The 14,381-nt window shown below is 45.5% G+C and overlaps 1 protein-coding gene across 5 annotated transcripts in view; it reads right to left on the bottom strand.

Annotated features, from left to right (window-relative positions):
• Window positions 1–1,153: 1,153 nt before the first annotated feature.
• igsf9ba (immunoglobulin superfamily, member 9Ba) overlaps window positions 1,154–14,381 on the bottom strand; it is a 49,571-nt gene continuing 36,343 nt past the window's right edge. The window contains exons 19-21 of one of the 5 annotated variants that reach the window (XM_058079900.1): window positions 12,479–14,107; window positions 8,701–8,834; window positions 1,154–8,586 (exon numbers count right to left, since the gene is read on the bottom strand). In XM_058079900.1, coding sequence (XP_057935883.1) covers window positions 8,387–8,586; window positions 8,701–8,834; window positions 12,479–14,107 — 1,963 coding nt within the window. In that variant the 3' untranslated portion in view covers window positions 1,154–8,386. Of the gene's footprint in view, window positions 8,587–8,700; window positions 8,835–10,305; window positions 14,108–14,381 lie in introns of those variants that run through there. The other 4 variants (XM_058079901.1, XM_058079902.1, XM_058079903.1 and 1 more) reach the window with 4 other exon arrangements.

Genomic DNA, 14,381 nt, shown 5'->3' with positions numbered 1-14,381 from the left:
TAGACCAATTAAAAAACTGGCACCCAAAAGCCACGCCCACCAGGCGGTTTTATTGACAAACGCTGACGGGGACGGAAAGTCACACTTTAAAGACCTTTATGGCTTTATTAGTTCCTTTACTTTTATGACTTTATTCACGTATTTATGTATTGTCCTGTCCAATGAAAATCAAGGATCAGTAGTTTTTGCTTTATGAATTAGATCCAACATGACTTGATTATGATGAAAGCAATCCCAAAATTAGCCTACCATGTTAGCCAATGAATGGGAATATGTATATATGTATATGTATATATGTATGTACATTACATATGTGTAATGCTGGGTTGGTGTTTTTCTTATCCACATTCTTAAATGAAGTGTACATTCATGTAAATTCCCAAATTCACATGAAATGTAAAAGTGACGATGTGAAGGAAAGCTATGTGTGCCGGTTCATTGAAAGGAGAGTAGAAAGGAGTGTGACTCCAGTTTTAATGTTTATCTAGTGGATTAGCAACTCTTTACCCCAGGTGTATGCATATGCTTGTGTGCATGTTTGTTTCCCAGCATGCTCCAGGGGTGAAAGTTGCACAAAAAGTACAAAGGTCAATGCGGCAGCATTCTCTTTAGGTTTTTTTTTTGTTCCGCTTGAGACCTGATTCCTTTGAGCCCCAACAAAAGAATAAAACATTAACTCCTAATGTGTGCAGCATTTGTTTTGAATCCATGAATGATTAGAAGAACTGTTGCTTAGACTGGAGGTCTTTGAATCCAATGGAGGGAGCCGCTCCTGTCTTGGCAACTCTTTGACCAACACTTACACCCTGTGTCCATCATGTGAACTACACTTTCTTCCAAGGCATCTTCTCCCAGAGTCCAAACACATACATTGTGAGCAATTTGTCTTGTGTTGAGTGATGGATAAAACTCCAGGTCATCTTTTAAGATGTGCAGTGACGCCTAATTTTGACATTTGCATGGATACAATGTGACTGAAGTGATGGCCGTACAGTTAATTTCTTTGTTTTACTCTGAATTTTTGGAACTTTCAGATTTTTTTTAATGTCAAATGATGCTGAAAAATACAAAATATACATAATAATAAACCATTCAAAATTAATTTTCTTCTTTCCACCTTGACTTCTGATTTCAATGTTAGTTAGTTGGTAGACCAATACAAACAAAATGCTAATTTTAATAATCAAATGTGTAATATAAGGTGCTGATACATTTATAGGCTTTTTCAGGAGGCCCCCCTGAGGGTAACCACAACCATACTGAAAACCACTTTGACGGCCCTGTAATGTTTGGGGAGGGGGAAATGACCAGGACGGATATCTTGTACTAAGTCCTAACAGGATCCTTGTATTTTCTTCCATTTTGACCTCCTGGGCGGGTGGACCGGCCAGGCGTCCCAACATTTTTGTCCACACATTGACAAAAAAGACCACAGCACGCCAGGGGAAGACCTCTTTTGTCTTTTTTATTATATCAAAATACAAAAATTTGAGAGAAAAACTTCCTTATGGGACTAAGCATCGGAGATGATATGGTGACGTGAACGACGATGCTGCCGTGTGGGGGGGGGAGCATAGATGGTGCGCTCCGCCACCAAGCAGCGAGGCTCTGTGCGCTTTCCCTTTCAAATAAAGGCGTTACATCCCGGCCGGTGGAGCCAGGCCAGGCTGTTGTTTTCTATTTTGTTTTGTTTTTTTTACATTGTAGCTTGTTTCCGTCTCCTTGACACAAAGAAAAAGATCCATGAGCGTTGGAAGATGACTTTACAGATGTGACTGGACAGCGGTGGGGAAAGTAAGACAAATATCATACATAAGGCTTTGGTACAGCACCGTACAGTATGAGTTCATTGCTCACATAGTATTGAGTGAAGCGTTAAACCTGATGACGGAACACAACCTGTTGGCTTTGACATATTTACAGATGAGCGGAAAGACAAAGAAAATGCCAGGAAGTGATGTTGCACCCGAATACAGAATGTAAACATGTCAGCACAGAGTTGGGTGGATGGAGAGGGGAAATGTATATTTTCTTCCTCGAAGCACTATGTGGCTTGCTTGATTATGAGCATTTATGCTAAAACAGTTAACAATGTAGTGCTTATTGTAGCCTACAATAATAATAATAATAATCATAACAATACATTCTAGTTCCTCAGTGCTGGTACACATGAAAAAACAGAGAATATAGAAAATACTACATATTATTCTAGGTTTCTGTCCATCAACAACCAGCTCGGATGTCCATGAATGACTGCTAAATAGGCGGTTTTGTATTGTCTCTACATGCAGGATTAATACAATAAAAAAAGAAACAAATTAGTTGTAAGTATCACCCCGACAGGAGCTAGTGATGCACGAAGCAGAGAAGTTGGGACAAAAAGAAACGCAGCTAACAGTACGTCCAAAGCAGCCCTCTTTAACACTGTACATGTTTTTTTTTGTTCAGAATGCTGGAAGAAAAAAAGATCTCTGAAGACGACATCCGTTACTAAAAACCCAAGTCGAGGATGTGGAGCGTTCTGTGTTTCGATGACACTGCGTGGCTAACCTGTACAGTACTAGAAAGGAGGAGACACTTTTTACACCGACGTTCGCTTCTGGAGTTTTGGCCTCATGGATAAGATGGAAACAAATCAGCAGCAATTATATCTAAAATTGCTGCTAAAATATCTAAAAACAAGGTTTGATTTTACGGGAGATCAATTTTCCTTCTTTTAAGTAATTCATCCAGTGCTGCTTTGTGGTTGACTATGGCCGGTTATTAGTCCAAAAATATTAGTAGTAGTCGGGTCATGAGGCGTCCAATATGATAGCGAGGAAAAAAAATATCCTCTAATTCCGTGTGGAAGTGGTAAGATTTGGCTTCCTACTTTGGTCATCTTCCCCACCCTATTTGAAACCCTTCAGTAAGTTTAGCATAAATAAATTGGTGGCTAACTAGTTAACTTAGTAGAGTGCTGTTGTTAAAGTGGCGGCCGTATCTTATGGCGCTCCGTTGTAGTGAAGATAACTCCAGAAATGATTTGAGGTCGCAGTTAAAAGTGTCTCTTTGACCATTGAGATGTGGCGTGAGATGTCCTGCGGTCGTGTGCTTAGAAAAACAGCGCTGCAAAATCAAGATGGTGGACCTACAGGTGCATTTGTGTACCAAAGAGACGACCCGGCGCTGCTCTCCCGTCCGCCCCGTGTGTCCTACGATGCTAATCAGGTTATGCTTCCTCTTTGTAGGCTCTCAATATCAGTATCTCAATATCTCAATATCGTCTACTTTTAGAGAGGGTACCCTGGAAGCACAGACAGACACTGCACACACACACACACACGCACGCACACACACGCTATAGAAACAGGTCATCGCGAGGTCATTTGAAGGTCATTAGTCTAGTATTTTGAGGTTACCAAAGAGTATACAACTATTTTCCAGTACGGTCTATCACCATCATGGTCACACTGTTATGATAAGAGACGAGGGGGGGGGGCTAGTTTAGCAGGTTCCAAACAAAGAATTTCCGATTATTCTACTCTACAGCACCACAGAGATTAACATAGCACCAAGTCGTTATGCTGAGAAGCGACTACCACACTCCAACTAATGTAAACGGTACGTCCTGTACATGAAGTCAGCCTTTGTTAGCTTTGGATGACTAGTCAATCTACGCGTGTGCTCGTGAGCAGCCAAAATGAATTTCTCCAGACGATACCAGTCTGTTTCGAAAGCTTCTATGTACACTCCTGATCACAATTTTAAGACCAGTTGAAAGACTGCAAGGATTTATATTTTGTACTGTTGGATTTGAAGGAACTTCCAAGTAGAATTTCCAAATGCAAAATGTATTGCAAACGGGCATTGGAGTGAAAGAGGCTGTTTGTCAACTGATCAAAAGATTAAGACCATAGCTGAAAAAAACCTCAAGGAGTCAATAATGAGTAGCAACATCGCTCTTTTTCGTCACCTCCAAAAGGCTTTGGGCATGCTTGATGGCAGTGTTTCCAGGAGGCTCCAGGTGGGGAAGATGGTTTTACGGAGCGCATCTGCTGTCTGGAATAATAAACTTCCCTTGCCATCCATCCCCAAATGTTCTCAATCGGATTTAGATCAAGGGAAGACACAGGAAAGTCCAAAAGAATGAGCTTATTCCTCTGGAAGAAGTCCTTTGTCAGGCAAACATTGTGAACTGTAGAGTTGTTCAGTGCAACATCTCCACAAAGCCACTGCCATTTGACGCTCCTGCACAACCTGAAGTTCCATTGAAGGATAGAGCACCCCAGATCATGATGGCGCCCGCTACACTGTGACAAAGGTGCGATCCCCTTATCATGCCAGTAACGTTGAAAGCTATCAGGGCCGTCAAGGTTACAACGTTAACTTTCTTCCTTTCAATCATCCGAGTTTGGTTTTTCGATAAAAAATTCCAAACAGGCAAAGGAGACGAGGCTCTTCAAGACCTTTTTTGTTCTTAAAAGCCTTCTCCCACAGATGCCGGCTGATGGTTTTTGGCCTGCATTTGCCACCAGTGTGTTTGATGGACAGCCCATAGGATCGTCCAGCTCATAGGATCGTCCAGCTCAGACGACATGGTGACATTATTTGGGTCTACCGTTCGACTGAGTCCAACCTCAACAGCGAGAGGCCTTGCTTATGCAGCTGAACAATGTCACCATGCTCAAATAGAGAAAGGGTTTCTGCCTTTGCCATCAAGAGATCGTGACACTGGAATACCTGACAGAAAATGACACTCAATCCAAATGCTTGCTTAGATTTTGGCTTTTAAAGGCTGTGATCTTCGATCTTCTACTTCACTTTTATAAACTGCTTCCTCAAAATGTTTTTGTCACACCCCCATTTTTTTACTTTGTATTCTGAAGCACCACTTTGAACCTCCAACCGTGCAAAATGTACACTTTTTAAAAGCTTCAACTGGTCTTAAACTTTTGATCAGCAGCGTATGGGCAAAGTAAACAACCAGAAGAGAGTTGTGCAGCCGGCAGGCTATGGCGAGGATACATTGTATGCTACCACCATTAATACCTTCTCAATGTGCGCTAAAAGTACGATAAACGAGGCACCTTCAAATATTTCCCAAACCACTTAAAGCCAAACTGTAAGCAAATACTATTTTCTTTTTAAATATAAATCTATATAATCTAATTTCTCTGGTGGGCTCCTCACATGTCCTCGAAGAAGACATGTCTTCCTGTATAACATGGTTTCTCTTTACAAATACAATACACACCATGTACAGTACATAACAAATATAGATCTTTTTTTGTCCTTATATCCTTGTATCATACATGATACCGATTAACACTCACTTTCAGGCAACCTTCCCGTTCTTTCATATTTGTGTGTGGCAAATTCTTTCCTGTTTTAACTAAACAACAAAAGAGAGCTTGTGTCTTGGGTCTAACAGTACCGGTTTAACAATTTTGGCCTGGGTGCAGGTTGCAGCTGCACCTCAACCTCAACAACGTCAGCGGTCATTCGATGAACTGCGACATCGGGACATTCATTTCCTGTACAGCGAAAAACATACATTCATTATCGGCTAGTGTCAAAAAAAAAGAAAAAAATACATACAGAGAAGTAGCTAGCAAGTAATATACAGTAGTTAAACAGTCATGGTATTTGTTGTTCTTTGCTACAGTGGATCCTCGGAAATGGAACGGTTTGAGAGTCAACCTCGCAAAAATGTGGGTTTTTTTTGCTTTAATGTGAATTTATCATAAAGGGACCCATCAAGGTAAGGATTGAACCATTTTTTGCTGTTGTATTTGTACCAGAATGAATTTTGCTGCAGTATTTAATTGTTTTATTATGGTGAAAGTTCAAATTCAGTAGGACCTCAGTTTCTGTTATTAATTTCTTCCACAAGCTCAGACGAACCAAAGCCGTTCTTCCATTGGATGAATTCATTTGATCCATTCCAGACATCCAAAAACATGTTGATTTCTAGAGTGTTTCCCATCATTAATCAATGTTGCTACTCACAATCAATCTAGAATCATTATTTCGTTGTCACACTAAGAAATTGTTTGGGCAGTTGATAAATAATGATACGGTACTGAGCAAATGGACGTGCGATGGAAAGTGTGGTGCGATGGACAGATGCGATGGACCGGTGCGATGGACCGGTGTGATGGACTGGTGCGATGGACCGGTGTGATGGACTGGTGCGGCCTCTGCAGTGATGCAGACTCTGCATCGGCCCATTGTGGTGTAGAGGGAGCTGAGGCAAAAGGCAAAGCTCACAACTTACTGGTCGATCTACGTTCCTACCCTCACCTGTGGTCATGAACTTTAGGTAATGAGGAGGACGAGATTGTGGAGGTGAATTTTGTCTGTCGCTTGTCTGTTTGCGCTGCCTTAGAGATAAGGTGAGAAGCAATGTCATCCAGGAGAAACTCGGAGTAGAATCACTCTTCCTCCATGTCCGACCGGTAAGGAGGCTTTGGGGAAGACCCAGGACACATTGGAGACACTATGTTTCTCAATTGGTCTGGGAACGCTTCAGGATCCGCCTGGAGGAGCTGGACCAAGTCGGCCAGGAGAGGGAATTCTACTCTTCCCTGTGACCAGATTTCAGGCAAGCGGAAGAAGATGAATGATTGGCTTTCACTAACCGACATTGGTATGTCCATAAATGTGACCGCCCAATGGTCATAGAATTTGCCATTTGACCAAAGTTTCAGGAAAAAATATGTGGCAAACCGAAAACCACCAACAAAAGAAGACTGCTAATGCTGTGGTCAGCATTATCTTGCTACCTTACTAACAACCTTTGACACTTTTTTATGTGTTTTGTGTTGGAAGAAAAGCTGTGGCATGCTTGGGGAGATGTAATTTGGTGCCATGTGAATATAAGACGGCGTTTCACAGGGAAAAGCTTTATACTGGGGTGCATACGGCAACTAAAATGCAACTCACAACATTAGCTTAACAGTATTTTCAACATGAGAATTTAACGGCTGGGATGGATTCAGGTGGTACCTCAAGATTGGACAACTCCAGGTGAAATTCCATAGACAAATGTACCAGCATGTCCCAGTGGAGTGCCCGTCAGTAGCCATCGTGCATTGGTTAGAAGATAAAGTAGTGAAAAGATTGGGTTTGAACCTTGGAGGTCCCACTGCAATGCTACTTGATTTCTTATCGACCATGTCCGACATCCGAGGGTCCACTGTATTATTATTCTTATTCATTGCTTGTACCACTTTCCAGCTGAACGAGGCATCCTATTTAACATGCAGCACCTTTATTCTGTCTGCATCAGGTTTTCTTTATTGGTTTATTTGCCTTTAGTGTCCTTTTTGAAGCCTGTGCATTCCTTGGAATCTTTTCGCAGGTACTGGCGTGGTCTTCCATAGAAATGCACGGCAATGTAAGCAAACAAACAGGAGTCGTCATGCATCCTCTCTGGCATGCCCTCCTCGGCAAAGAAAGAAGTTAGAACCACATGAATAGTATTGGTGTCCTTCCCAGAGAGGAGGCAAAGGAAAAGGCAAGTTTATGCTAGAAAAAACACGAGCGCAAAGGCAAAAAAAGGCACCTCCAGATGTGCCACACGTCACAAGTTATTCCTTAATAAGTGAAAGTCAACCTACGGGAACATTTACGATTCGTCACCCTGTTCGTCTAACCCCCAGCGAGTACGACCTCTGGCGAGTTCGTTGGAGTGTTCTCGCGAAGGCCATAACATCGACACATTAAGACACAGTCTCAGTGGATAATACAGCTAAATAAACACAACGATGCCAGCTAATAGCGGGAACAGAAGGCTAGCAAAGTGTTGAAAAGCGAGCGCCTTGTGTGACTCGGAACCTTTTTTTGTCCATCCATATGTAAAAAGGTCAAGTACGTACAGTATACCACAAGAATTACAGCAACTCTGCGTTTACTCTGAGGTATATTTGGTGGTAAGAACCCTGTGTTTAAATACTGACACTATTTGTATTGTAGGAAAAGTTGGACTCTCGGTCCGTGAACGCACCGGCCTTAACAGTACACTGTATCACTAAAAAAACAAATAAAACAAAAAAAACCATGAACCCCGCCCGCCCTCACATGAGTGAAAAATCTTCATGTGTTGTGACAACACTTCTTTTTGTTAATTATTACTTTAGGAGGGAGCTTGGTTCCCTTATTGTTACTATCTATGTACAGTATACATCTTCAAGTCAGGTCCCTCGTGGTCGAGTAGACGTGACGACTGAGGAGAAGAAGTCTTGCTTTGTACTCACATGGATGCCTCCTGATCGCCCCGTGGACTCCAGAGATGATAAGAAACCTTGATACTAAGATCGGGGGGTGGAGCACGGCGGGCCGAGGGGGCTTTTAGTCGAGTTCGATGGCTTGGCCTGGCGTTAACGAAGGCGGGCGCCTCGCGTCAGCGCAGGGTCCCGTAATTGGGGGCCTCGGAGTCCGCGCTGGTCAGGATGCCTGTCTGGTCGTCCTCCGACCGCCCACGATGCAGCAAGGAGGTCAAATATAAATAGGGGTTCTTATTCTGCCTTTTCTTCTTTCTGCCGAGCTCCAAGTCCTCCTGGGGTGTCTGAGATGACTGCTGAGTCTGAGAGGGGGCCGCACCTTCGGGGGGGAAGCACATCAGTGATGCACCAGCTGAATCATCTGAATGGTTAAAGGCTGAGAACACGGACGTTACGACCACGGATAACATGTGGATAGAAACGTGGGACTCACCGGTTCTTCTGGCGGAAGTGGCATTGTTATTGTTGTTTTTGGCGGCCATTCCCTTGGCTTTAGCGATACAGTGGTGCAGCAGTGCTGGTAAGCTCTCAGACCCAGCAGGATCTCCAGACGCACCTAGAGGTTCCCTGAGGAGAGCACAGAGAGAGGCACAGCAAACAGCGTCCCGCATTAATCCTGATCGGAACAACGCTGCATCCCGTCTCATTGCACGAACACAGAATAATGGCACGTCGGTCGCTATTTGAGAGGTCTCACTAAGATGCTGAAATTGGCACACATGGATGAGAAGATAAGCCTTAGACACGACACAGGAGGACAGGAAGAAGATGTTTGGTGAACCGATTAGCCCCAATTTCTTCTCAAGCAGTCAATACATGCTTTGCCCTTTGGGAGAGTACATCCATTTCCAAATCTTAAGTTTGTTGTTTCTTCTCATTATCATATTTGCGAGGACTCAAGAAGGTCTGGGTCTTGACGTAGTGACTGCTTGAGGAAGGAAACGTCCTTTACTTAATTCATTCAATGAAACGAATGAATACTAAATGTCTCATGGTATGCAAAAGAGAAACCTCTAATCCACGTTATTATTATTATATGTTCATGATTCATGGGCTTGGACAGAAATGGGGGCGGCCATCTTTACTGGCATGCAATGTGGTGTGTGAAGACTTGCTGGTTAGCACGATGTACGGCTCAATTCCTCATGTCCAAATTTCCTGGTTACTCTTAGCTCCTCGCACCAGACATTTCATGGAACACCCCATTGGCTGGCCACCGGTCCAGGGTGTACCCCGCTTCTCGCTTGAAGTCAGCTGGGGTAGGCTCCATCACACCCTGCGACCCTAATGAGGATAAGTGGCATAGAAGATGGATAGATGATCGGCACTTTGGACACCCCCTGGACACCTCTGGACATCCCTGGACACACTTGGACACCCCCTGGACACCCCTGGACATCCCTGGACACCCCTGGACACCCCCAGACACCCCTGGACACCCCCTGGACATCCCTGGACACCCCTGGACACACTTGGACACCCCCTAGACATCCCTGGACACCCCTGGACACCACCTGGACATCCCTGGACACCCCTGGACACACTTGGACACCCCCTAGACACCCCTGGACACCCCCTGGACACGCCTGGACTACAGTACAGTATGTGTACCGTTACACCCCCGTCTAATGCTGATAAAGGAGTGTTACTGTACATACTGTATCTTGTGTAGACCCAGTCCCTTTAATACTTTTATTGTGTCTGAATTGGCCATACACCGTATCACTGTTAGATCTCTAAACGGTATCATAAGTATTGAAAATGCAGTAAGGAGGCCCCACCCATGTCTTTTGAAATACGATGCTATGCTGATGAAAAGACACAACGACTATTCTGACATTTGAACGGAAGTTGAAGATGGGCAAAAAAGAAAAGTGAGGTTCTCCAATGTTAGGTTGAGGTGATGTGTGGTGCATGATTGACAAGGCCAATAAGCTTTAGAGATGGCGTCCATCACGTGCCACTGTGGAGAGAGAGAGAGAGTGAGAGCCGTTAGCAGCAGAGGGAAAGACAAGTCGCAGAGTCGGTTGCACGCCGCACGGCGCGCCGGTGTCGAGGTTTCCATAGACATGAACACTGTACAGCACACTTTGATCGACATGAACACTTCGCACAGAGGCTTCACCATGCTGACGGGAGGAGATGGCAGCAAGAGGAACAAAGGCCGTTAAAGAACCAGCCGTACGACAGGAAGAAGAAGAAGAAGAAGAAGAAGGATGGCCATTGAAGACGGTCACATGACGGAAAAAAGAAAGCAAAGCACTTGAGACGACAAATGAGACAAAGAATTTAGTTTGGAGATTGTTATTTGTTTGGTCGGAGAAAGAGAGAGAAGTTTAGAGAATGCATGCATGGCATTTTGCACATGGAAGAAATCTTTAAAGGGGAATACTCCTTTCTGTCCTTCAAGTGTGCCCTCTATTGATTCAAGCTTGTGTGCTTTTTTTTTTTTGCTTTTCTTTTTGTGCACCAGGTCAAATGCAAAGCCACACGCCTTCTTAGCACAGTATTGACAAATGCGTCCTGCAGCCGTCATTATCATGATCATCATGATCGGTATCGCCATTTAGCTACTCCACTTGAATCCAGCACAGAGGCACCACCCAAAGCGATTCCCCTTTAAAGGAGAGAGTGATTAGAGCCCTCCGCCTGCTGACCCCCTCCCCTCTCAGACATGGGTCTGACCCTTACCTATTGTGGCGTAGGGGATCGGGTCACAACGCTGCCCAGATAGCTGAGATCAATCAAAAACAAATAAAGTAAGACCCTGGCCCTCTAGCAAACAGCAGCCCTATACTGCTCCTTCCTTCTTTCCTTCCCTCCCTCCTTCCCTCCTTCCTTCCGGGGCCATGATGGTGCATGAGGCTAGTGGACCGATGCCACAATGCACAGTTGGTGTGAGGGACCACTAGGAACATTTCATCTCAAAACTTCCTGAGGGCACCAATCTATTCAAATTGTCAGGAAAATGCGAGACCGGCACCGTTTATAAGTCATAAATCATTTGCAGACGTCTAGTTTAGTTCATTCACGTTTAGAGGAGCAGCCCTCGTGAATTTAGTCATTATTTTAATAGAAAAACCCTAAAATGTGGACTCCACTGGTGTTCAAGCAAAATGCTTCCGGGACAAAAGCAGTGATATTTGTCTTTATTTAGGTGATGAAGGAAAAGTAAGTCAGAAGTGCATATTGGCTATCCTTTCCCAGATGCAGGACTGGGTCAACATCAGATTTTGACCCAAACGTCTAACCCATCTATGCTAGCTGAGGACCGTTGGAATGTGCTGAGGATGACCTTGCTGCCGAGGAGACAAGCCAAAAAGCCTCCTACTTGGAGGGAACTTTGTTGTTTGAAGCGATACGTTTTCATAAGAATATCTTTAGATATTTCTTGGTTATTCATAAATAAATAAGATATAGCCACTTTTATCTCGGAGCCCAACAATTTATAGAACTGTGCTATCAAAACATACTTCAAACCAAAGGTGAACATTCTGGGTGTCACAAGACGAGATGAGATTGGGTCTATGAGGACGGCACAAAACGAGATTGTGTCCTTTGAGACTGAACCCCTTTTAATCTGTTTCCCTTTTAATCTGATTCAATTACACTTCTTTAAAATTAAAACTGAGCATTTACTTTACTGAGTTCTTATTTTGTGTGTTTTTTTTTATATTTTGTATTTTTGCATTTGTTTGTAAAAATAAAATAATGTTTAAAATTGTCACTTAAAATATTGGCGAACATGTTATTAAAGGTTTTATAATGGTGGCAGTTTCACTCTGGAAATAAATGATGAAATGTTAAAGACTAGTTTATTTCTAAAATCTAAAAAAAATCTCAGTTTTAAATATCTTCTTTTTATTCTTTTGTAATTGCTTTAAACTACTTAATCGTCACTGTAAATTTGTCCCGAAAAAATGATAGGCCCATCTTAAACCCGAAAGGTACGCATAAAACACGCTTGCAGAAAGTATTCATGATCTATCTTGGGGCTGAATATTATCCAACAAAATGTCCCTTTTCACATGACAGGAGATTAATTATTCTACACAAATGCGTGCTAAATGCAATTCCATGCCTTCTGCATATTAAACAATATGCGTCCTAATTGTGTCTAAATGACGCCGTTAAGTTCAAAGTTATTTGGGAGTTCTCTCCCCTCTTTTCAATAAATGTGAGACTATTCTCTGGTGGAGTGGATCACCTACCCTGAGGCCGATATCTGGAGCTGGGAGGGCTCTGAGGGTAGCATCTCCTCCTCTGTGCGTCTCTGGGATGGCCTTTGCCCGAAAACATCCCTGCCCTCCGGCGGGGGAGAGGGGGACTGTGAGGGGTAACTGGCTGCCGTGGAGGCATAGGACATGTGGGCGGCATGGTAACTGGGGCTTGCCAGTTGGCCTCCCTGACTCTGAGTGGGAGAGGCGGTCAGAGAGGACCTCCGGGAGAAAGTGGCAGCGGCCGAGGGCTGCAGGGTGAGCTCAGGCATCTCCAGAGACCGAGAGGTGCGGAGGATGCCGGGTCGCGGAGGGGGGCGCACTAGAATATCCGGAGAACCCGGCTGGGTGCTAAGTGGGCTCTGGGAGAGCGGAGAAAGACGGGAGGGCTGGAGTACTAAGGGGGGCAGGGTGGGGTCTGCTCGTCGTCCTGCCCTCGGGCTGAGCCAGGACTGGGGGCTACTACTGGGGGCTGTGCTTGGGCTCCCTGCACGGGCTGCCGGGTCAGGGTAAGGCAACACTGGTACACCCACTCCATGGGCCGTGTGTCTGAGCTGGCCGAGACTTTGGGCCTGTTGCATAGCTAAACGCCTAACCGGAGGCCCCGGGGGCCTGTCTCTGCCTGGGGGAGCCACAGGGACCTCCAGCTGCAGGAGTCTCAGGCTTGTTGGATCCGAAAGGGGAGGGAGGTGAAGGCGACCGGGAGGAAGTGAGTGAGGGGCATAAGAGGGTAGCTCTGGCATGTCCGGAGGATGATGCGAGGGATGGTGAGGGGGCAACATGAAGCGTGGACCCTCTAGACCCAGGAAGGGTAACTCGCGAGGTTGCCAGCTGTCAGGTGAGCGAGGGGAGGGGCTGTGAGTGTGAGACAGAGAATGGCCAGAGGCAGTGTACTGATGGTGCTCCATCTCTCCACTCTCCTCAGGGATGGAAGGGTAACCAAAGGGCCCCTCAGCGGTGCCTGGGGGGGAGGACAGAGCAGAGCTATGCGGGCTGATGTCAGGCATGTAGAATGGTGGTGGAATCCCTGATTCAATACGGCTGCCTAAATACCCATAGAAAGGGCCCTGGGGGAAGCCCCGGTAGCGGGCGGACGGGGCCTGCCCTGAGGCATGAAGTGCACTGCCCTCTGCAAAGCTCATACCTTCCATGGCCCTGTGTAGGTGGGGGCTGTAGGTGGGGGGCTGCGTTGACTCCAGGCTGGAGGATGTTGGGGAGAGCTGGGGCCGCAGCGTGGGCATGATGGGCGGCAGAGGCCCGGGGTCAAAATCGTTCTCCTCGTCAGACTGCCGGAACTCGGGGTACAAGTCGGACTCCTCGGCGAAGGGGAAGCCCTGAATCCGGCGGGCCCGTGGGCTGGTCTCCATGACGAAGCGGCCGTCTGGGCCGCGACATATTAGCTCGATGGGCGTGGTCACTTCCGACTCGTGCTTGGACACGCTGTACTTCTTGCTGGCTATGGCACGCTTGGTTTTCTTGTAGAAGGAGAGCTCTTTGTCTTTTTCCCTCTGAGGGCTGGGCAGCTTCCTCACGTACAGGCCGGGGCCGTGGGAGCCGTCTGAAGAAATGGAGCGGGGCCGAGACGGAGGGGAGCTCTCTGGGCTTATCTTCCCTGATGACAACCTGACATGGAATAGGGCAGAAGTGAGGCTTAACTAAAATGGTGCAAAGCACATCCAGGTTAAGGTTAAGTTTAGCTTCCCAAATGTAGCATTGGGTTGGAACGGGGACACTTGGGTAAAAGACCAAATGTCTTCAACCACAAAGAGGTCCGTCATAACAACATTCATTCTTCTGCATGAGCAGCTTCCTGCTCATGCATAACTGAAGATGTCTTTTTCACAACCAACACGGGACGGCAGGAGGACAGAAGCGAATGACCAACACAGGGATGAAG

The sequence above is a fragment of the Doryrhamphus excisus genome, chromosome 8 (assembly GCF_030265055.1).
Source record: "Doryrhamphus excisus isolate RoL2022-K1 chromosome 8, RoL_Dexc_1.0, whole genome shotgun sequence".
In the NCBI taxonomy this organism is placed as follows: domain Eukaryota; kingdom Metazoa; phylum Chordata; class Actinopteri; order Syngnathiformes; family Syngnathidae; genus Doryrhamphus; species Doryrhamphus excisus.
Note: the sequence above shows the minus strand (reverse complement) of the source record. Positions and strands in the feature narration are given on the sequence as shown.